Source organism: Lupinus angustifolius, chromosome LG07 (genome assembly GCF_001865875.1).
Source record: "Lupinus angustifolius cultivar Tanjil chromosome LG07, LupAngTanjil_v1.0, whole genome shotgun sequence".
Lineage (NCBI taxonomy): Eukaryota > Viridiplantae > Streptophyta > Magnoliopsida > Fabales > Fabaceae > Lupinus > Lupinus angustifolius.
This window is the reverse complement of record NC_032015.1, coordinates 15041517-15065906: the sequence shown is the minus strand read 5'-3', so window position 1 is coordinate 15065906 and position 24390 is coordinate 15041517. Positions and strand designations below refer to the sequence as shown.

Here is a 24390-nt window from a genome sequence, read left to right as displayed (position 1 = left end):
CAGGCTAACATGTTAGGTCAGACTTTTAAACATGTTAGGTCTAGGCTTTGAAATTTTTTTAAACAAACTAATAGGTCAGACCCAGACTTCTATATTCGATATAGGTTGGGTCTGTTTAAGGCAAAGTCTAACCTGACTTGTTTTCACCCTTAAATTTAAGATTGAAACCTTCCTTAAACTTGTATTAAACTTAATCTACGAATTCTCTTTTTTGTATCATACCAAATGGATTCTAAGCCTTAATATAACAGCTTCCAATTTCATAGTGTTTGCATACCAAATATTACCATTAGTTACACAGCCAATTTTGTTCTGTTTCCTTATGGTGAAACCCAAATTGCACATTATAACTCACGTCCTGTTCAATTCTGTCAAAATATAAAATAGAACTTAGAGAGTCCATCCTATTTTAATAACTAAGCTATCTTAATACACTAGCGAAAATAAATCAAACTGTGAAACCATTTGACGCATGACATTATAATTGTACTTTGGGATTCTATTTTAATTTGAACTTCAATTCCATATTACAATTAATTTAGAATTGTAACTCTATGTTTGCATTGAATACAGAATTATTAGAACATGAAGTTGGAATTTCAAGTTCAATTCCGATCTCTACTCCGTTGTTTGGCCACAACATATCAAATTCAAAAAATAAAATAAAATATATTTTTAGAAGAGATAAATAATGAAATAATTATATTATACATTCAAATAATCATTTCAAGACTAATAAACAAATTTATTTCTTAACATAATTATGTGTAAAAATTGTATGTTTGTATAAGTTAACGTTCAAACTCTTTATTTTGGGGAAAATATAAATTAGGATTTAGAATTTTCAGTTGAAATGTAATTCGATGAAATTGATATATAAAATTGAAACTTTTCATTTTCAAAAGTCATAATTAAAATGTCAATGCCCAAATTCCTTGAACATTGTTCCAAACATCTTGCTACTGGAATTATTGCAAGTTGCATTTTCTTTTCCTACATCTTCAATCAATCACTTACTCACTGATTCATTGATGCCTACTCACAACAATTAGCAATTGAAACAAAAACACTATAAATGGGTTCAGCAACACTCTCTGTATTCAAAGTCCTATCAAAAGTTACAATCTGATTAAAAATCCATGCCACCCATTCCACCCATGCCTTGTGGAATAGCTGGTGCAGATTTTTCATCCTTTGGAAGTTCAGCAATAACAGCTTCAGTTGTTGTCATCAAAGATGACACACTGCACAAAAATAACTCATAAGCATAAACTGCATTATAAAACTAACTAAATTTATAACTGAATATTTGTTGACTTTTTTACCTGGCTGCATCGACTAAGGCTGTCCTAATCACCTTCAATGGGTCTATGATTCCAGCTTTAACCATATCAACATATTCACCTGAATGTGAAGCCAGAGAAAAACAAATATGATTTCGGATCGGTCAATGGTAAGATATATTCTAACCTCTTTAAGAAGACCTTTGGAAATTAGACAGAAACAAGAAAAGAGAAAAGGAAAACTGACCTTTGGCTGCATCATAACCAAGATCATGGTTATCTTGTTCCCATAGTTTGCCAACGACAACAGCACCCTCAACTCCCGCATTTGATGCAATTATGTGAACAGGTGTCTGCAAAAAAAAATCGGGATCAAGTAGTGTAAGAGTGACCAGCCAATATTTCAATTCAACTAAGCTATCTTGGGTCCTAAACTAGAATCCAGTCCATAATCATTACATAAAGCACTTACCTTCAAGGCATTTTGGATAATCTGAACACCAATCTTTTGATCAAAGTTGGCAGTTTGAAGTTTGTCCAACTCTTTTGATGCATAGAGAAGAGCAACACCACCACCTGTGAAACCATATTAAAGTTAGACCTGATTTGGAGTTGCAAAAATAACTATAAAACTGCCAGCGTTGAAAATTTACCTGGTACTATGCCCTCCTCTACAGCCGCCTTTGTTGCATTCAAGGCATCGGTCACTCTATCCTTCTTCTCGCCAACTTCAGCCTCACTGGCACCTCCAATCTGCAGAAGGGCAGTTTCAAATGTTAATTTAGTGATTGCAAAATCTTGTCAGGGTGTTTAGCCAGGAAAAACCCTTCACAGCAAGGATGGGATTAAGTATTCATACCTTAAGCACTGCAACACCCCCGGAAAGCTTGGCTAATCTTTCCTGTAACTTTTCCTTGTCATAATCTGAAGTGCTATTTTCAATTGCTGACCTAATCTGTTTATCAAAATTCAGATGCATCATTAAATAGCCGGAACAGTCATTGAACCATGATAAACCAAATCTAATAGGCAATCAATTCTTACCTGCTCACATCTTTCCTCAAGGGCTTTCTTGTCAGCTGCTCCATCAAGAATGACAGTGTCATCCTTAGAAACTGTTACCTGAAGCATTAAGAATATCAACCATAGTTACTTGTCCGCATTCCACCTTATATCTTATCAGACCAAGTACAGCGAAGAATGCAATGAAAACTTATTCCAAGCATAAGCACAAGCTGTTACTCAAGGAAAATCAACATTAACCCAACAAAGTATACCAAAATTCTACAGTTGATTCAAATGGTATAAAATGTGATAAAGGCTTACCTTTTTGCAAGTACCAAGTGTATCCAAATCCACTTTCTCAAGATTCAGGCCAAGCTCTTCAGTGATAAGCTAATTTAAAAAAGGGAATGTATCATTAACATGTTCACAAGATAAGCTTCTATGTAGTAGGTACTAATAACCATATAGAGAACGGAAAACTTACAACTCCTCCTGTAAGAACTGCAAGATCTTGGAGGCCTGATTTCCTGTTTTCACCAAATCCAGGGGCTTTAATAGCACAGACCTATAGCCAAGCACCAGATATGACATCAAATCAGCAAAACCAGTAACCCAAATTTTATAGAACCTGACACCTAAAAATAAAGGTGGGCCAAACAAACCTTAATCCCTGCACGGAGCTTATTTAGAATAAGAGTTGCCAGTGCATCACTTTCCACATCCTCGGCTACAATCAATAAAGGTCTTTGTCTCTGGAGATAAGTATGTGTCAGTCAATATCAATATTTTAAAAGTCAAGTGCAAAAGAAAGTGAATGAGACACTCACCTTCAAAGCCAACTCCAATACTTTAACTATAGATTGTATACTTGAAATTTTCTTCTCATGAATCAGAATGAGAGGATCCTCGAGTTCCTATTGGCACAACAAACAACATTGTTAATTATTATAAATAAAAACAAGAGAGATTCATTACCACAACATTTCATAAAATCCTTTGGAAAATTTTCTATAGTTGTGTGTTATATAGAAAAAGAGATAACATACACATTTCTGGTTCTTCTGGTTTGTTATGAAATAAGGAGATATGTATCCCCTGTCAAGCTTCATTCCTTCAACGACTTCCAACTCATTGTCCAAAGTCTTACCATCCTGAAATAATTCAATACTGTATCAGAAGCTGAAGAAAGGCATGATAACTTTGGAGTTTTGGATAAAGCCATAAAGGGAAGGCTAGGAAACAACTACATAGTGGACAGTGCACATGTAACTTAGAATAACGCATGAAAAATAAAAGGAAACAGGGAAAGAGAATAATACTTCAGAAGAAGCCTCAAGGAACATTACATTAATAAGATAGTAATATCAAACAAAACCCACCCCTACCGCCTCTGGCCACAAAGAAAGTAAAGCTGAAGGGGGAAAACAAATATCATATGCTGATCAAATAAAAACTTACTGCAATAGTGATTACTCCCTCTTTGCCAACTTTCTCCATAGCTTTTGCAATTAACTCACCAATTTCTCTATCCCCATTAGCTGATATGGTCCCAACCTACCAATGAAATTTAAGATAGAAAAGTTAGTTAAAATTCAGAGTCATTATTGATGTCTCCTGCAATAAGCCAATAGAGGCTCTGACAAAGTTTGATCGACAGAACAGACCTGAGCTATTTCTTCGGATGTGCTAATCATCCGTGCCCTGCTTTTCAAGTTCGTTACCACGGCATCAACAGCCAGAGTAATACCACGCCTCAAGTCCATTGCGTTCATTCCAGCGGCAACTGACTTGCAGCCTTCGGTGAATATTGCTTGTGTAAGGACAGTAGCACATGTGGTTCCTGTCAAACATTTGAAAGCACCTTCACTATTTTGTCACAGTAATCTAACGAAATAATTGCATAATATCGACATGCCAAATGTCAGTATTTGGTTTTTTTGACATTTATATTGTATACCATGTTCTAAGATGAAAACAAAACCAATTTCCAACAATCACAGAACTGTGCTGTCCAGCATAATGTAACTAACAAAGTAGTCAAGGGACGGCTTACCATCACCGGCCACATCATTGGTAGCATTTGCAACCTGCTTTACAAGACTGGCACCAATATTCTTAATTTTATCATTGAATTCAATGCTCTTCGCAACAGTTACTCCATCTTTGGTCACTTTTGGAGCCCCCCAACTTTGCTCAATCACCACATTGCGCCCCTAAACATAAAATAAAATAAAAAATTGACATCAACAATTACAAATTTACAGTCACACAAACTATACCTATTCAAGGATGGGATCATATATACACAAAATTAAGTCAAGAAACAAAACAGCATTAACAATTTTAATAATGCAGTCTGAATAGTGGTGCTTTCCACATAAAGCAGACAAGGAATCGGCTTAACAAACATTACGGATCAACAACCATATATCTAAATTCTTATGAGGATTACCAATAACCAATCAATCTTAAAAAATAAATAAAGGATCCACTGGTTACCTTAGGACCCATGGTTACTTTGACCGCATCGGCAAGATCTTCAACACCCTTAAGCAACAAAGCCCGAGCCTCGACGCCAAATTTAATCTCTTTGGCCGCATAGTTCCTGCTCCAATTCAACCTACTTCCACCCACCTACATCAAACAACAAAATGAACCAGAGAGTTAGATACAAAACAGATAATGAAGATCTAACTTCATCCAATTCAAGGCATTGGTGTTTCACCTGTTGGCTAATGTTCCTAGCAACCCTGCAACAAAAAGAACAAGATCAATTTACAGTCAGAACAAATGCATTAGTCCAAATAATGTCTTAGCTTCAAAACAATGAAACACACAAATAAGGAACCAACAAGCATGTCAGGATCTAGAACACAAATACCCCAAACAATAATAGTGAAAAAATCAATTTTGATGCATTTTTCAAAATTTTCTCAGTGACCCAGAAGATCAAATTAACAATTACAAATAGAAAACACTTTTTATCTCTGAAAAACAGAGAAAGTTGAGTGGGGTTGGGGAATTACTGACCTAGCTTTAGAGGCGAGGTTTGAAGCAAAACGATACATGATTGAATGGGTAATGGGGAATGGATGAGAGAGTGAGAAAATGAATGGGGATTGGATAGAGGTGGTGGGTTTTTGAAACAGAGGAGAAGGGTCTAGAAGAATCGGGTTTTAGGGTTTATAGAGATTTAGGGGTTTGTGCTGAGCTGGATTTCTCAAATTAATATATCCTCTGGTCTTGTTACACACGAAATTGCATGCAACTATTTTTTATGGAGTTTAATTTTGCTTTAATGTAAGTTTTATTTAATTTTAGAGGTGCTTAAGTACTATTGTATTCGTCTAAAAATCAGTTAGTTAGTTGAAATAAAAAAAGTGTTAGTATAATGATATAAGATTACTCTAGATCTTTAAGAGATAATCAAAAGCAACACTTGTTAAAGGACACAAAACTAAAAACTATTAATTATTTATGTAAAATAATATATTTGATAGTAATAAAAAAAAATAACAGCCCAATGAAGTTATATAATAATGAACTCAATTCCTCTCTATAACTAGAAAGTCCATATTAAATGAATGGAAATGATGATATATTTATACAATAATTCTTTACTATACAAATTTTAAATTATTTATATTAGTGGTCTATGAGAAAGAGAGTGGAGAGATAGAGAATGAAGAGAAATATAGTAGATTTTTATAATGTTTGGTATAAAAGAAAAATGAAAGAAAAGAAAGAGAAATAAGTACTTTTGTCTCTTAGTCTTTTGTTTGATCGAATAAAAAGTGATAAAAGAGATAATGTTATACTTTAAATGACAAGAATATCCCTAACTAAAGAAAAGAGTGGAAAATTATTGTTTTAATATTAATTATAAATAAAGTTTATAACTTTAAATTATAAATTTCATTCTATATATTTTATTATAATTTAAATTGTTTTTAATTAATATTTTTATATCTACAAAAGTTATGCATGTTATTACTTACTAGTTACTAGTATTTAAAAAGAAAAAAAGTTATATATACTAACTATGAAAGAGTCTTATGCATTGTCACTATATCATTTATCATTTATTTATAATTATCATTTTTAATATACTCTGCATTGTCATTATATCATTTATCATTCATTTATAATTATCATTTTTAATATACTGATTGTGTATAAATCTTTACACTATCACTACATAGATATTACACTTTTAAAACAAACAAGTAGAAAATTTTGAAAGATATTTTTGACATCGCTTACAAAATCACCATTCTCTCTTCACTTTCTCACCAAATTAGAGGTGATAGAAATTATAGTGGGTCTCACACATTTTTACTTTCTCCTCTATTTCTCTCTTCACAACCAAATGGAAGAAATCACCACTTTCTCTTCAATCTCTCTTACTTTTTTCTCTCTACTATAATTGTACCATACCAAACAAAGGCTAATATAATGAGTAACCATTTGCAAGAAGAGGTTTTTTTTTAATAGGAGCATCTCAAACTAAACGTGTAAAAAGAGTCAATAATGTAATTCGTTTCTCTTATACAAGCTCATTTCACATGTAAGTAAGAATAAAGATATGAATGAAGGTGGTGGGGAGGATATAGACAATCAATAACTCAAAATATGTATATGCGATAGAAAATATGTATATACGATAGAAAATATGTATTTTTTTGGTATTATAATCAATATTTTATCACGAGTAAGGAATTAATCTTTTTTGAGGTGTGTGGTTGATGTTGTGCAATGACTAATATTTTGTAGATAATAGCAATACAAGTTATGGGTACAGGCTGATGTAAATGGGTTGGGTAGAGGGCTATATATTTATGTTATGTAAACCTAATGTAACACAAACCATAATTTTCTAATACATAGTGATAGCCTCTCAATACTTCCATGGATGTAGACACAATTAGTCGAACCTCGTTACCAAATCTCTTGTGTTATTCTCTTTTCCTTAATCTATTTTACTATTTGATTGTTCGCTTGTTCCCAACAATTGGTATCAGTTGGCTCTTAACCCAGGTGTCAAATTCGAGGTGGGGAAGTTTGATGGAACTAATAATTTCTGATTGTGGCAAAGGGGGGTTAAGGATGTGTTGGCTCAACAACGTCTATCAAAAGCGTTGTGTGAGAATAAACTAGATTGTATAGGTCAACTAGATTGGGAAGAGTTGAAGGAGAAGGCTGCGGGAACCATACAACTATGTCTATCAGATAATGTGATGTATCATGTTATGAATTTGACATCACCAACAAAGGTATGTGAGACATTAGAGAATCGATTCATGTCCAAGTCTTTAACAAATAAGTTGTATTTGAAAAAGAGAGACTTTATGGCCTGAAGATACACGAGGATACTAATTTGCAACAACATCTCAACAATTTTAATCAAGTGATCAATGACTTACAAAAACTTGATGTGAAGTTTGATTATGAGGACAAAACAGTAATATTATTGTGTTCTTTACCATATTTCTTCTATGAACACTTGGTGACAACATTGACGTACGAGAAATATTCAATCAAACTGGATGAGATCATATCTGCACTTTTGTCTCACACTCAAAGAAGACAGAATGTAGGGGAAGGGTCTCAAGGTGATGGTCTATGTGAAAGAGAGTCAAGCGCATGGAGGAGACAAGGCAGAGGAGGTCCTTCCAAAAGGAAATTATCAAATTCCAAGGATAGAACACCAATAAAGTGCTTTAAGTGTAAACAAATCGAGCATTACAAAAAATATTGTCCTAATGAATGGAGTCCTAGCAAGCCGTAGGAAAAGATGGAGTATCTACATCTACAAATGTTGCACATAAATATGACTGGTTACAATAGTGAAATTGATCTACTATTTGTATCATCAAATCATAATGCAAATGAAGTGGATACTTGACACTGGTTGTTCCCACCACATGATGCCAAACAGAGAATGGTTCACCACGTACAGGGCATGAAATTTTGGTTTCATGTATCTCAGAAATAATAAAGCATGTGAAATTATTGGCATGAGAGAAATCAAAATTGTGGCGAATGATGGTGTAGTGAAGACTTTATGTGGGGTTAGGCACATACCAGATTTGAAGAATAATTTGATTCCTTTGGGGACATTGCATGCCAAAGGATTTAGCTATAGAGATGATGGAGACAATGATATTCTTTGAGTATGCAAATGTAATCTTGTTAGGTATCAGTGATATAATACACTTAGAAGGGGGTTGAATAGGTGTCATGGTTCCCACTTACCACTATTTGCATCAAAGCCCTATTCTGGAAAATCACTCAGTTAATCGATTAAAGCTATGACTTAATCGATTAAGTCGCACAGAATTAGCAGTTATTGAATGACTCAATTACACAGCAAATTACAGATTATACATAAATGATATAGCAGATATATTTGAACACAAATGATCTTTATTTGGCAGTAATATTATATTCAAAATATCAGCTACAATAGGCAATTAAAAGCTACTTAAAATAGTAAAGAGATAAGGAAAAGAAACAACCTACAACAAGGTTTTTATACTGGTTCATTTTGCGGTCTCTATAAAACTACATCCAGTCCTCACCTTTGATCTGGGAGATTTTCTTTACTAAAATTGAAGTCAATGTATCTTACATACACACAAGGCCTTAAACGCTACCTTCTTGAATTCCGAGAACCTCTACCTTAGTTTGACCTTACCCAATCGCCTAGGAAAACCTTTCCTACGATCCAGCCCTAACCAAGAGTATGTTCTAAACTCAAGACCTCCAAGTCTTTGTGAAGACTCTTTGATCTCATTGGTGGTACGATACCAAGAGACGACTTTCCTTGTTACACAAACAACACATAAAACAGAGTAATGTGAAACACAAAATAGCTCAAATATTACAAGAAAGAACAAACTATAAACCTTATACAAATCTCACAATTACTATGAATATATATAAGATCAGAATCATGAAGAACATGTAATTTCTATCCTTAAGAAATCTCTAAACAGTAATGAAAGAATCATGCAAGAACAAGATAAGATGATGAACACATTTGATAATATGCAATGGATGACATGTTAATCCATAAGCATAATACTATCTCACTCTAATCTCATATGCAATTCTCTCTGGCTATATGACATGCAAAGAATACGAAAAATGCAACTTAACAATTCTAATATGAATGAATGAATGTATTAATTCGTATATGAAATCTGTTGAAAATACAGTTTATATAGAAAATCAGTTTTGCACCCAGTTAATCGATTATGTTGCCTGTTAATCGATTAACGGACTGTTAGAGAGTAACTGAAATCTATTTTTCAGTTATCTGTTGAAACTGTTAAAAATTGTTTTCACGTTAATCGATTAAAGCTTTCACTTAATCGATTAGCTGGCATATTTTCAGTTAAGATGTTAATTGGTAAACTACCTATATGTTATGCTTATCAACTATACATGTTTTACCTTTTATGTTATGCCTAAAATGCACAAATAACATGTATGATTAATGCATGAACATATAATAAACTAGATGGCATGTCTCATGTAAATGATATGATAGTTTTTAGACTGTGAGATTTGCATCTAGGTTTACCTAACCTAGACTCAATAACTAAGACACGTCTAAGACTTTAGTTTAGACATAAAGCTCTTGAATCTTTGGCATGTTGATTTGTTGAGTTGTCTTTAAGCTTTCACTAAGTTCTTTGTCTTCATCAAAACATAGGCAAGCTTAAGTGCTCTCTTGACACATTAGACTTTCAACTCTAACTATTATGAAGGGTAAGAGGACAACTGAGAACACTTACAAGTTGTTAGGGAGAATAGTTGTTGGAGTGGTTGAAGAGATTTGAGTAAATTCAGACCATGATGCTACAAAATTATGGAACATGCATTTGGATCATACTAGTGTGTGTGGTATGACAAAACTATGGAAAAGAGGAATGTTGAGGGGAGTCGGCAAATTCAAGCTAGTTTTGTGAAGGTATTGTGAGCTTGGGAAACAGACATGAGTTAGTTTCAAGGTTGGTCAAACATATGACTTGAGCATTCTAGACTGTGTCCACACTGATGTGTGGGGACCCACTCAAGAACCATCCATATGAAGTTCTAAGTATTTTGTTACTTTCGTTGATGACTTTTGTAACAAGGTCTGGGTATATTTTCTAAAGCATAAGTCAGAAGTCTTTGCCAAGTTCAAGGTTTGGAAGGTAGAGGTAGAGAGCGAGACTGATAGAAAAATCAAATATATGAGGTCAGACAATAGTGTGGAGTACAAAGACTCGCAATTTAAGAAATTTTGTGGGAAATATGGCATTCATATGCACTTTTTAGTGAAGAAGACTCCTCGGTGGAATGGTGTTGCAGAGAGGATGAATAGAACTCTTAAATAGAGAGAGCCAAATGTATGAGAGTGGATACTAGACTTTCCAAAGGATTTTGGGTTGAGACACTTAGTATGATATGTTTTGTCATCAATAAATCACCACGGGCTTCATTGAATATAAATTTGTAGAAGAAGTATGGATAGGTAACCCAATTAATTATAATATGTTACACATATTTGATTATCCTACTTATGTACATGAACCTAGTGATGAATGATCTAAACTTGATCACAAGTCAAAGAGGTGTACCTTCATTGGATATACCAAAAGTGTGAAGGGGTTCAAGTTCTAGGATCCAGTTTATAGAAAAATGGTGTTAAGCAAAGATGCAGTGTTTGATGAAGATTCCATGCTAAAATAGTCAGTTTTGAAAGAGGTGCCCAGGCCAAATGGAGAGACTTTGGGATTAAATATGATTTCAATAAATAACGAAACAACTTAGGTGAATAAAGGTAAGAAATCATATACTAGTTCAAGTTAAGAACATGATGATTCTTAGGCGGGGAGTTTAGGATTGCATGAGTATCTACTTGCTAAAGACAAGGGTAGACGTCTTATCGAACTTCCAAAGAGATGTGGCTTTGAGGATATGACTTCAATTGCTCTCCATATCAGTTCCAGAGATCCATATAGCTTTCAAGATGTTATAAACAACTAGGAGAAGAAACAATGGATAGGTGTCATGATGGAGGAGATGAAGTCTTTACACAAGAGTCAAACTTAGGAGCTTGTCACATTGCCCCCAAACAAGCATGCAGTTGAGTGCAAATGGGTGTACAAAAGGAAGCCAACAATATCAGAAAAAGAAGAGGGAAAGTTCAAGGCTCGTCTTGTTTTTGGCAAAAGGGTAGTCATAACAGAAGGGGATCGACTACAATGAGATTTTCTCCCCAGTAGTGAGACACACTTCTATGAGGGCAGTGTTTGCCTTGTTAGCTAGCCAGATATACACTTATAATAGATGGATGTGAAGATTGTCTTTCTCCATAGTGAATTAGAGGAGAAAATTTATATGACATTACTAGAAGAATTCAATGCAGCTGGATAGAGTCACTTGGTTTGCAAGTTGAAGAAGTCTCTATATGGGTTGAAGCGGTCTCCTAGACAATGGTACAAGAGGTTTTGCACTTATATGTTGAAGTTTGGTTACAAGTGCTATGAGTATGATTGTTGTGTTTCTGTGAGAAGCCTTGGTGATGTCTATTTTATTTTTCTACATTTTTTTTACGATATGTTGATTGCTACTAATCATTTGAGTGATATCAATTAGCTGAAAGTCATGCTAGGTAAGGAGTTTTATGAGAAAGATTTAGGGGTTGCTAGGAATATTCTCGGGGTGGTGATTCATGAGAATAGGGAAGCTAGAAAACTATGGTTCTCCCAACAAAGTTATGTTAGAAAGGTCGTAGAGAGATTTGATATGAGAAATTCTAAAGTAGTGAGCACTCCATTGGTAAATCACTCCAAGTTTTCCCTAGATCAGTGTCCAAAGATAGAGGAATAGAAGAAATACATGTCAAATGTTCTATATGCTAGTGTAGTGGGTTGTTTGATGTATGATATGGTTTGTGCTAGACCAGACTTGGCACAAACAGTTAGTCAAGTATGCAAGTATATGTCAAAAATAGGGAAGTAACATTGGGAAGTAATCAAATGAATTTTCAGATATTTGAAGGGGACTATACGTCTCAGTATCATGTTTGGCAGCCAACATAGTAAGTCTTCAATTGTTGGTTATGTTGATTTAGACTATGCATGAGACTTAAATGATAGAAGGTTCACAATCGGGTTTGTCTTCACCCTTGTAGGTAGACCAATTATGTGGAGATCATTAGTTCAGTTTGTTGTTATTATGTCCACAACTGAAGCAGAGTACATGGTAGTTGATGAAGCTTCTAAGCAAGTCATATGGTTTATGGGGCTGTTGAATGAATTAGGCATTGAACAAGGTAGAATTCCGCTGCATTTTGACAGTTAGAGTGTTATCTTCTTGCCCAAGAACCAGGTGTATCATGCTAGGACTAAACATATTAATGTGAGATTTCATAACAGAGAGTTGGTAGCTTATGGGCAGATACTATTGTAGAAGGTCCACACTTTAGAAAATGCAACTAATATGTTAACCAAGTCGGTTACCATGGACAAGTTCAGGTATTGTCTGGGATTGTTGAACATTCATTAATGATGGACTATGGAGCGCATGTAATACAACGACGGAAGATGGAGATTGATGATATTTGCCAAGATGGAGATTGTTGTACAATGACTCATACCCTCTAAATAACAGCCATACAAGTTATGAGTTTGCGTTGATGTAAAGGGGTTGGGGTAGAGGGCTATATATTTATGTTATGTAAACCTAATGTAACAAGGAGAACAATAGCTAAACACAGATCCTAATTCTCTAATACATGGTGATAGTCTCTCAACGCTTTCAGAGACGTGGACACAATTAGCCGAACCTCGTTACCAAATCTCTTGTGTTATTCTCTATTACCTAATCTCTTTTATTATTTAATTGGTCGCTTGTTCCCAACATTTTCCCTTCCAATAAGCGTTGCTCCCAATAATTGAACCAATGACCTTTTGGTCATTATATGGATCTAGTGGAGCTTTACATCACTAGACCAACAACTTGTTAGTGAAAAAGTACATTTCACTAATATCTTGTTTTGTAGAAGTGATTTAAGAAGGAAAGAGAGATTGAAGAGAGAATTCTCGCATTTGGTGCAAGCGATAAATAAGGAGGATAGAGGAAAAATGTAGGGGTCATATATAAAAAAACTTGTCTTCTCCCTTGTGTGGAAGAAAATGAGCAACAATTGTGTTGCCTTTTATTTATCTTGACAAGTATGTCCTCTCTTTTTTATCTTGATATGTTTGCTCCATTTCTTTCACAATCATCTAAATATTATTATATTTCTTATTTATCTCCAAATATATCTCCCTACCCAACATTATCAGTCACCCATCGACCTACAAATACTATTTGCGTATGTGCTTTTATCAACGTTAAAGTAGCTTACGTTTAAATATTAACTAATTTTTTAAATAATATTTCAATTTTAGTTCAATCTTATTTTTAGACACTTTAATAAAATATACATATTTAATCATTGATAAAATTATATAAGGAAAATTTCACAAACCCCCTATAAACTATATGGCTTTTGCAGATAAGTACTATAAACTAATTTTTCTTTCTAATTAACCCTTAAACTCTATTTGTTGCTGAAATTGGTCCCTCTGTAAAACTAATTTTAAATTAATTTTGTATGACAATCAATTCACCTCCTACAATAGTTGTGCAACTTGTTTGAACTTGATTTATTTATTCTCATGCACCTTGTTATGATCTGAAATGCAACATTAAGTTATACGTTAATGATAATCGTTTTTTCTTTCTATTTTATGTTGCATCTTGAGTATGTTATTTAACTGGAATCTGTGAAATTGAGAAGTATAGCTTGCAGGTTACAACTAAACTGTCATTTAACTGTAGTTTTATTTTAATAGACTTGCTTGTGACTAATTCATCAGCGTATCTGTACGCTTAACTTCTATTGGTGCACATGTACACAAGAAAATCTTGCTAGATTTAAAGGCATGATTCTTACGTTGCAATGCACTTGACATCAATCATGTATATTTTTTTAGAATTAAACATTTTTTTTCCTAATTTAATATTATCTTTATGTAGGAACCAATTTCATAAACAAATAAAGTTTAAGAAGTAATTATAAATAAAAAATAGTTCATAGTGTCTATTTGCAAAAGACGTAAAGTTGATGTTGTTTGTATGCACTTTTCCCAATTATATATTTACTATTAATATTATATTTCTTAAAAATTTAATTAGTATTTATTTTTAATTTACAATGAAAAATATTATTAATGTGACTTAGTGTATAATTGTTTATTTCATAGATGAAAAGATAAAATCATACTCTTTCTATCCAAAACCTAAAAAAATAAAATGTGAGAGAACCATAATAAAATTTATGAAAGTATTGATTTATACATTTATTTTAGTCTCAACTTTAGGAATCATCTTTTGGTTCTTTTTTTAAAGAATACCCTAAAGTTCCAACCATAAAAGCGAAATAATTTTTCATTATCTAAATTGAAGCAATAAGTCTGACAATATATAAAGGCTCGTAATTTGAACTATTCTTCATGTTTTCTAAATGGAACACTTAATTATTGAGAGAGTCTCCATATGCTTTACTTATTTTATAGACGAATTGATCTCTTTAAAGATGGTTGTCATGAGAGTCAGCCATAAATAATCATAAAGTTAAACAAAAGGAATGTATTGAGGAAAATAATGGAGTGGAACATGGTTTGTCCCTAAAGCATATGAGTAGTTGTTCATCAGTTTTTGAATTACAGTAATAGTCATTGTAATTGTGATTGTTGTGGTGTAAATTTTATTGTGCTTAAAAACGATTTTGAATTTGATATGATGTGACCCAAATGTGACCTAGTGTGGTCTTACACAACCTAAATATTGTTGATGCAATAAAAAATTGTAATTTGATGTTACCCCATAATTTTAAGGTAATTTAGTTGTAAAAAACACCACAATCACAATGTTACAGTTACATCACTTAATATATTTTATAATTTTAAATTGGGTTCCATAAACCAAAATATGCGTGGAAGCCACCTAAAAATGACATGAAACTAAAGTAAGGGATGAAACAACATAATCATAGCAAATATTCTTTTGGGTCAAGATTCCCCTTATCCAACAAAATCTATGGAGTATAATAGTTTAGAAGCTTAATATATAAAAAGGTAAAACCTCACATTTAGTCATAAGTAAAACATGAAGATTTTCCTTTATCACTTAAGTGTGATTATTAATGATTAATGAATAAATATCATTAAATAATCCATTAATAGATTTATCCTACTAAAGTTATTCCTAGGTTTATTTGGTTATGTTTGACAACTAGCTATAAAGTTATTTGGATCCGAAGCTCATAAATTTTTCTTTTGCAACAACGTTGGACTCATATTTACTAATCAATAACTTGGTCAATTAAATTACTAAATTTGGTTGTCACAAATAAATATAAATTAGTTTATAAACTTTGAGATTATAATATGGGTATCTTAGTTGAAAATTGAATATAAACTAATCTATTTTATTTCGGTAAGGTAGAAAGATTATTTTTTTACATAGTAAATTACAGAAAAATGTATGAAGTTATTTGTTTTTGTTATGATTATTTTGTTTTTTTTACACTATTTTTTTTAATATTTACCATCATATATATTTTTACTATAAAAACCAATATCAATATTGAAAAACCATATGACAGAGACACACAAATAAATAGAAGTTGTTAAAAATGACTTACAAAATTCACAAAATAAATAATACACAAATGTCAAGTTTATGGAGTTTGGTGGTGATGAACTAATGATATGGAGAGTTATGGAGTTTAGTGGAAGAGTAAAAAGAGGAGAGAGATACACTTATGATGGGGTAAATTGGGAAGTGGAAAAATTGAAAAAAAATAAGTTAACTGGAAATAAATCAGCACATGATTTTGGAGCTTCTACTTTTGGCTTATTTGTTCAAAAAATAAGTTGATTTTATAATTTTATTTGGTTATCAAACATACATAATTTATATTTTAAGCTTATTTGTAAAAAATAAGCAAAAAATCAAAATTTTAATCCATACCAAACATGCACCAAGTTGATTTTTATAAGATTGATTGATTTGGTTATGCTAATAACTAAATGGTTGGATTAAACTATCAGAATAAAGATGTTGATATTATACTTTATTATTCCTTATCCATACATTTGATTCAATAACACCTATTCATCAACTATGATTCTTTTGCAAACAATGGAACTTCAATGGTATTAACCGCTATTGTCTTTGTCGAATTAATATCCTATGAGTAAAGTTCTATGATTCACAACTATACTCACAAGATAAAGAACCATGATCCACAAAATACAACCCTAAATCTACTAATAATACTTGTGAAATTGAGATTTTAGCGCAACACTTCAATAATATTGATTGTTAATGTCTTAGCTATATTATTATTTTATTAGTATAGCTCTATTTCTAACAACTACACTAACAAGATGAAGATTTATGAATAATTAACACACATTTATGTCTAGCAACTATGTTAACAAATTTGAGAGTTATTTAGTTATTAAAATAGCCCTATGTCTAGCAATTATATCAACAACATGCAAAATGTAACAAATTGATGTAAATTTATGTCTAACAATTATACCAATGTGATAAGCTATTATATTGAGAACTTAGAAAGAGAATTTCTCCATGCATTCCCATCACAAAATCATACAAAAAAGGCATACATCTTAAGTAAGCATTAAACACATTTTGTCATGGTAACTAAATAAAGTGTATAAAAAGCATAAGCACAAAAAAGGTATGCTTTGATTCTTATAAGTGGTTTTTCCCTCAAACTCATAAGAATTAAAGCATAAGGAATAAGCATAATTCAAATCAAAGTTATACATCAAGTTAATATTACATCCAATCCCAAGAAGAAGAAAATTTAGCTATAATTGTCATGATAACTAAACAACATGATAGAAAGAGAAATAAAGCTCATAGGAGAAGAAATTAACTCTTCAATGAGCATAAATTAGTTCCTCTAACATTTCTTCGTTGTTTCCACACCTCAATTCGAGCTAAAATAACTGAAAGAACTAAAAAAATCGAGTAAAATAGGTGTTGCCCGAATGTTTATATAAAATGCCCAATTTGATTGCATTTTAAAGAGTTTGAATACTACGCGAATGTATATGTGTGTTACTGCCATATTTCACATATATGAAATTGCCACTATGTTTTTGTGGATAAAATGTAGAAACATTATTTTTGCTTAATTTTGGAAAGTGTTGGTATGTAGTTTAGATATTTAAATTTCAAAAGTCAATTACAGACCTGAAAATGTGTTAGCATCATGTATGTCCTAACTAAGATGATTCCTTGATTAATTGCATTGACATGAATACATACTCGGGTTTATTTAGTTATTTCTTTTAATTATTCATTTTCAAAGGATAAAAATGTATTTTATTTTTTATTTTTGAGTATGACAAAAATCTATTTTAGTCCTACCTGTCCATAATTGCAATAAGTAGAACAAGATTACATAGTTATGAGTAGAAAACTATTTTGATTGGTTGGATGTATTTTAGTAACAGTGATATATCATGACAATTCAAATGACGAGTTGTTGAAAAGAAATTAATCATCAAGACGATTCAGTCATCCTTAATATTTTTTGGTTTCTCACAAATATCCTCGCATTGGAGGCAATCCTGTCCGAAGCGAGAATATCCACATGTATATGGGGCTAACTCTACTAGCGGATATTTTTCCATCCGGAAGACTCAAACCCGAGACCTTGCTTAAGGGGAATCAAACATGTAACATTTGAACCAACAGTAGTTAGTATTCATCATTAATATGATTTGATATTAAAAGATTTTTAATTTGAAATTAATTAACAAAAAAATATTTTTATTTATTTGATTTGATATTCATTATTCTACATTAATTTAATAAATGCCTTTATTATCATTATCACTTTTTTAACATGGTCATTATAGACCTTTCCTCAAACTTTATTACAATTTATTTAATATTTTAATAACCATGACAAAAGGGTTTATCATTTTTTCTGTTAATTAGTAATCACGATAAAGATTTTTAATGTTTTAAATTGGTAAATTTAGCAAATAGAATCCATGTATCACATCTTCAAATCATAATTTGAAGAAGAAAATGAATATTCATGACATTTTTAATATTCATAAAAATATTTAATATTTAATTGATTGGGTACACTTTATTAAATATTCACAGTCAACAAAATTATATTAATTACCAATGAGGATCAAATAATTACTAATTTAAAAAAAAACAATTTTTTATCGCAAATTTATTAGCCTATTATGATAGAAGTGTTAATTTTACATTTACAAAAACCACTATCATTTTTTTGCATCTACACAAACCACAAATGTTTTTTATATCTACAGAAATCACCCATAATTCATATACATATATTATACTTATTACCTCGACATAGGAGATTAGTGTAATCTTTTAAAGAAGAGAATGAGTTATCAATATGATTTTACGTTAAACTTTAATGAGTGTTAGTGTAATTTAGTCTCAATTAATTATACATTACCTATAATATATCGTACATTTGTAAATTTGTATATAGAATTTCATTATGAAATCACTCTTCTCTTTTATGTATTTAAGCAACATTTCCTTATAGTTATTGATACATTTTGTAACGACCGAAATTAGTTTTTTACATTTTACTATGTCTTTACTTCCCTTTGTACTATGTTTCTTATCATCTAGGAAATAATAATGATGATATAAGTTTTGATACATATTATATTGATAAGTATTTCAATGATAATTTCTAAGAACTTAATGGAAAAACTACAATCCAACTTTTGTTATACCAAACAACAAGTTTTTTTAGCCCTTTTGTTATTCACTTAAACATTTTCAAAAACTTATTAATTCTATCAAATAACAAATATATGAATAATATCACAAGTTCAAATGTTTTATTCTATTTTAGTAATGACAATTTAATATAAAAATACAAGATTCCGACATATTTATGATATTATCAGTTTTTTATATAAAATACATTTTTTTATATTTGATATCCAATTGTCTTCCTATATTTAATCATCTCCAAAATGTATTAAAATAATTTAATAAAATTACAATTCATCCATTATTGTTTATTTAAGTCATTTATTGATTCTAACATTATATAATTACCAACAAATAATTTAATTGTTGGACATAAATTAAAGTATATTAAATTTGAGTTTGACATTTTAAGTACTTATGAATAGAGATGTCAAAATGGGTCGGGCTAGCCCATCAAAACCTGAAAGTTTAGAGTTTGGGTATCATTTTAGACACTTTTTATTGAATTTGGGCTTTTTAGCCCGGTCCGATCATGCTATATGAAAACCGGGCTCGGACCGGACTTACTCGGTCGGGCACAAAATATCTGTTTTTCCTTACCTTTTTTTAATCCTTTTTAGGACCTTTAGCTTGATAATAAGCCTTGGGTGAATATTCTTTTACAAAACAACTTATAATATAAAAAATAGATAATAAATATTATGTTATGAACTTTGAATAAAAAATAGAGTAATGTCTATAACATAAATATTTATAAATTATAATAATGTTGTAAAGTTAACCATTATATTATTTTTCTTATTTTGCATAATATCTTTTTAAGTCCAATAAAAAATAATGTATCAAATTATAAGACATTAAACCATATAGATTTCACTTTTTCTTTCTTAATTGTATATCTAATTAGATTTAACTTCTACAACAAAAATATAATGAATAAAATAACTTTTTCAACAAAACTAAAAGGTAACATGATTTTTTATCATAGAGACTCCACACAACCAAATTTACTATAATCGTTAATAATAAAAGTGTTGATAAAAAGTATACAAAGGATAATATTTTCATAGTGTCTAAATGTTTATATATCATATTGAAGTCCAAATTATATTGTGTTAGAGACCAATGGAAATGAAAGATTTAATAAATGAGTTATATTAAAAATTATATACATGAACTTGACATCATATCTTAACTCAAACACAAAGTGTTCCCAACTCGGACATGATATCCTCCAGTATGAGGATACATGTGGGGGAAAAAAACTCAAACACAAAGCATTGGATCCAGTATTGTTGAAATTGTACTAGTTATCAACCTGACCATGGTACTGGTATAATGATACAATGGTTCAACCGGTGGTTCAGGAATTAAACTACATGACGGTTAAACTAGACATATCTGCTTATATTTATATATATAAACCTTTAACAAAAAAAATTTCAAATAGGTAGATACTCAATTTTATAACCATACTCATAATATACTCAAAATTCACATAAACAAACAACTTTCAGTCTTTAAAAATTCAATCTAAAATTATCATTTAACAAACGCAGAATATAAATAAATGACACAAGTTCATAACTCACCCTACAAAACAAATAAATTTGGAGTTTTAACATTTAACACCAAGAAGTCAAAATTGTCTCATATCGAGGTTCCATTTTTGCACCAAATCTTACCTTTAGACTGTTTACTCCAAGATTACACAAATGTCACTGAGATTTTACTCCAATATTAGGAACCAAACAGTGTAATCTACGTATGCATTGAAAGCATGTGTCTTGAAGTGTTGGAAAGAGGGGTCACTGTGTAATGAGTTTTTAAGTTTTTTTTAAAAAATGTGTGTATAAACCAGCCGGTTTAGTCAAATTCCAATCGGTTCACCAGTTTTGACCGATTTATAACCAGTTTTGATACTTGGTCAATTCAACATCCATACCGTACTGGTTAAGAGTCCGATTCACTAGTTTTCTGGTCGAAATGGCCATAATGGTACGGTATTTATATGACTGAATTTAGATCTATAAGTTTGGTTGTATTAGGCATAGGAAGTGTGTTAAAAAAGATATATACTAATATCAAATTATAAATATATATATATATATATATATATATATATATATTTTAAATAGATTAAAGTTAAATTTTAATAATTTTTTTAATATTATGCTGGTCGGACCGCCACAACCTTCAACCCGCTTAGGGTGAGTTTGAACTATAATTTGACATGCATAAATTGTATCCGAACTTTTTAGCCCCATTCGATTTTGCCTGAATTCGATGTGGGCTATCTCGAACCCGTCCGGGTAGCCTGTTTTGACACCTCTACTTATGAACCACCATTAATTTTACACACAAATATATGCACTGATAATGATGGTTGTAGAGAAAAAAGTGATACAAATTTATTTAATCCCACATAAAATTTGAGTTTAATATCTATCCATTATGATTGTAAAAGATATATACATAATTAATATGTCATTTATGATTTATTTGTATACTTTTATTTTATTTAAGAGTAAATAATAATTAAATATAAATGATAAATAATGTAGTGATAATTTAAAAATTCTTACATTTTCATTAGATACATATTTTCTCGATAATATTTCCTCAAGCAATACATAAACTTGGTTCATACTATCATGAATTAATATAGGGCAGTGGGCCTTAGCCTGCATCTGAATCAAGCCCATAAACAAACACAACCACTTCTAACCCATAACGAAATAGTGGGACCCGAATCCCTATCTCACTCTGCAACAAATACTTGTTGTGCGAAGAAGCAGAAAAGAGAAGTAGAATCAGAACCACGAAACTCATCGATCAACGAAAATGACTGAGTCATTGATAAGGAAGAAGCCAGGAATGGCCAGCATCAAGGACATGCCGGTTCTTCAGGATGGTCCACCACCTGGCGGCTTCGCTCCGGTACGGTTCGCTCGCCGGATCCCTAATACTGGCCCCAGCGCCGTCGCTATGTTCCTTGCTACCTTTGGCGCTTTTTCCTGGGGCATGTATCAGGTTGGACAGGGTAACAAGATCCGAAGGTTCTCTCTCTCTCTCTCTCTTCAATTTCGGTTATTTTTGTTAATATCGATTTTAATTGATTCTATGTTTTTCGATTGATTATGTTTTTGGATATGGTTTTCGAAATGTTGAGTGTCGATTTCTAATTACAAATCCTGATTCCTGAACTAAACCAGGTTTCATTCGGATAGGGTTAAAGTTTAGCTATTGATTTAGGAGCCAGTTTATGATTATGAAGAAAATTGATTCTGCAAAACTGATTTTCGTAAAAAATGATATTTGAGGAACTGAGAAATTCAGCTTTTACTGGAAGCTGATTTTCAGTTTTATTTCTTTTTGGATAAATGGTTTTAATAAAACCCAACCAGATAAGTAATAATGTTAGAACTTAGAAGTGTTTTTTAATAAAAAGGAAGTGTTGTTTTGAAGAAAAAAAATCCTATGCAAATGGGTCCTTATTGAGTGCAATATTATTTGAACAACTGATTCATACAAGTTCTTGTGACACCTATTATTTTTATGCTCAAGGTATGTGTGCTTTGTTCATAAAGGCATCAACTATAAGGTGTCAAGAGAAGCTTTTGAATAAGTTGTTCACTAATTCACTTCACATTTTCATTTATTTATGATTTGGAATAGCTAGCTGATGGGCGATCTGTTTTGATATTTTTTGCTTGTCTTTATTAAGACAGTATGCTTAATTGATCAGTCACATCATAATGTGATTTCTTGTTTGTTGTTTTGCTCTTGGTTATGTTTCTGATTGGGAATTAAGGTGTGAAAGATGAAAGAATTTATTATAGGAAAATTGATATATTGACTAAGCATATTAATTGCAACAGATTCAGATTTATCTCATTCAAGTCACAGTTTGTGGCAGTACTTGTTCTTGGTTATCCTATTTTTGAAAGATAAATCTTTGGCTCACTGTGGACTTTGCTGAGAGCAAAAAGTCTGCACTCTCTTGCAAGTTAATATGATTAAAAATGATGATGCAAACATGTTATTCTCTTATTATTTGCTTGTGAGGAATAAGTTAATACTCAAGGGAATATAATTTATTGCAGATTCTTGGTGGAAAGTGGCAATGAAAAAATATCATATTCTTAATTATTTACTTCCTATTATGACAATCTCAGAAATTTCAAAGCATCATTCCCTGATCTTTTTTGGGAGGGGTCGTTGAAAAGCATTTAGTTGTTTGTGGAACGACCAGACCTCAAAAGTTTATTTCGATTTCCCACTGAAATGTTAAAATTGATGTGTCAAAATGTTTCATTTTCTATAGGGTAATTAAGGAAGAAAAATATGCTGCCCGTCGAGCTATACTGCCTGTGCTCCAAGCTGAAGAAGATGAGAGGTATCAAGTTTAAGATGCTTGCTATAAAGCTATATCATCACGTGAATTGTAAAAGTCACTGTGCTAAGTGCTAACGATTAAACATCTCCACCATTTTGTTTCTTTTGTTGTCTAGATTTGTAAGAGAGTGGCATAAATATCTCGAGTATGAGGCAGAAGTGATGAAGGATGTTCCCGGCTGGAAAGTAGGTGAAAGTGTGTATCACTCTGGGAGATGGATGCCCCCAGCAAGTGGTGAGTTGCGCCCTGAAGTTTGGTGATGTTATTTCAGCCATCACTGCTGCGAATTGTATTCTTCCTGTCTGCTGTTTATGTCATATGATACTTTGCCTATCTCTGAAATAAAGCTGTATATGGAGCCTTTGTAATTGCTTCGCCGAATTTTAATCAGCGATGTATTTTATTCTATTTTAATTTGTAATTGGTACTTCATTTTATCAATTTAATAACCATTCCCCCATCTCTGTCATGTAAATTAGGATGAATTCCCAATGTTGACATATATAACATTTTACACACTTCAGTAGTCGGTGAGGAAATATAAATCAGTGCCAAAATCAAGAGAGAAGAGGCAATGGGTGTAACATAGTCTGGAACTTCTGTTTTTGCTAGTATCTCTAGTTTTGTCTTTAGGGAGTTCATATTGAATTTCTGGCAGAATAAGGTGGCAACTTCATTGGGTAGGAAAGGGTCCCAACAATTTTCACACCTATTTGGCCGTAAGTGATTTGGGAGGTGTAGAGTGGAGTGGGGTATTTAGTTGAGTACTGGGACTCATAAGTGAACTTGAAATGCTAGATGACATATGCATGCTTGTTCATGGTGATGCCGTCTGTG

The 24390-nt window shown here is 31.8% G+C and overlaps 2 protein-coding genes across 3 annotated transcripts; one reads left to right on the top strand and one right to left on the bottom strand.

Moving 5' to 3' along the window:
• LOC109352457 (chaperonin CPN60-2, mitochondrial-like) lies at positions 908–21954 on the bottom strand. Of its 2 annotated transcripts, XM_019594455.1 has the most exons (19): positions 21945–21954; positions 5319–5392; positions 5014–5038; positions 4788–4922; positions 4342–4501; positions 3953–4128; positions 3747–3842; positions 3335–3439; positions 3116–3202; positions 2951–3040; positions 2773–2853; positions 2610–2678; positions 2328–2405; positions 2143–2238; positions 1937–2036; positions 1756–1859; positions 1531–1636; positions 1326–1404; positions 908–1244 (listed from the first exon to the last, which is right to left on the bottom strand). In XM_019594455.1, exons 2-19 carry the CDS (start codon positions 5354–5356, stop codon positions 1130–1132), a joined length of 1740 nt encoding a protein of 579 aa, XP_019450000.1. In that variant the 5' UTR covers positions 5357–5392; positions 21945–21954; the 3' UTR covers positions 908–1129. The 2 variants fall into 2 exon arrangements, with proteins under 2 accessions (XP_019450000.1, XP_019449999.1); XM_019594454.1 differs by lacking the exon at positions 21945–21954 and having other exon boundaries at positions 5319–5513.
• On the top strand, positions 21915–24011 carry LOC109352458 (NADH dehydrogenase [ubiquinone] 1 alpha subcomplex subunit 13-B-like). Its single transcript, XM_019594456.1, has 3 exons — positions 21915–22213; positions 23482–23553; positions 23669–24011. The coding sequence occupies exons 1-3, from the start codon at positions 21999–22001 to the stop codon at positions 23811–23813; spliced, it is 432 nt and encodes a 143-aa protein (XP_019450001.1). The 5' UTR covers positions 21915–21998; the 3' UTR covers positions 23814–24011.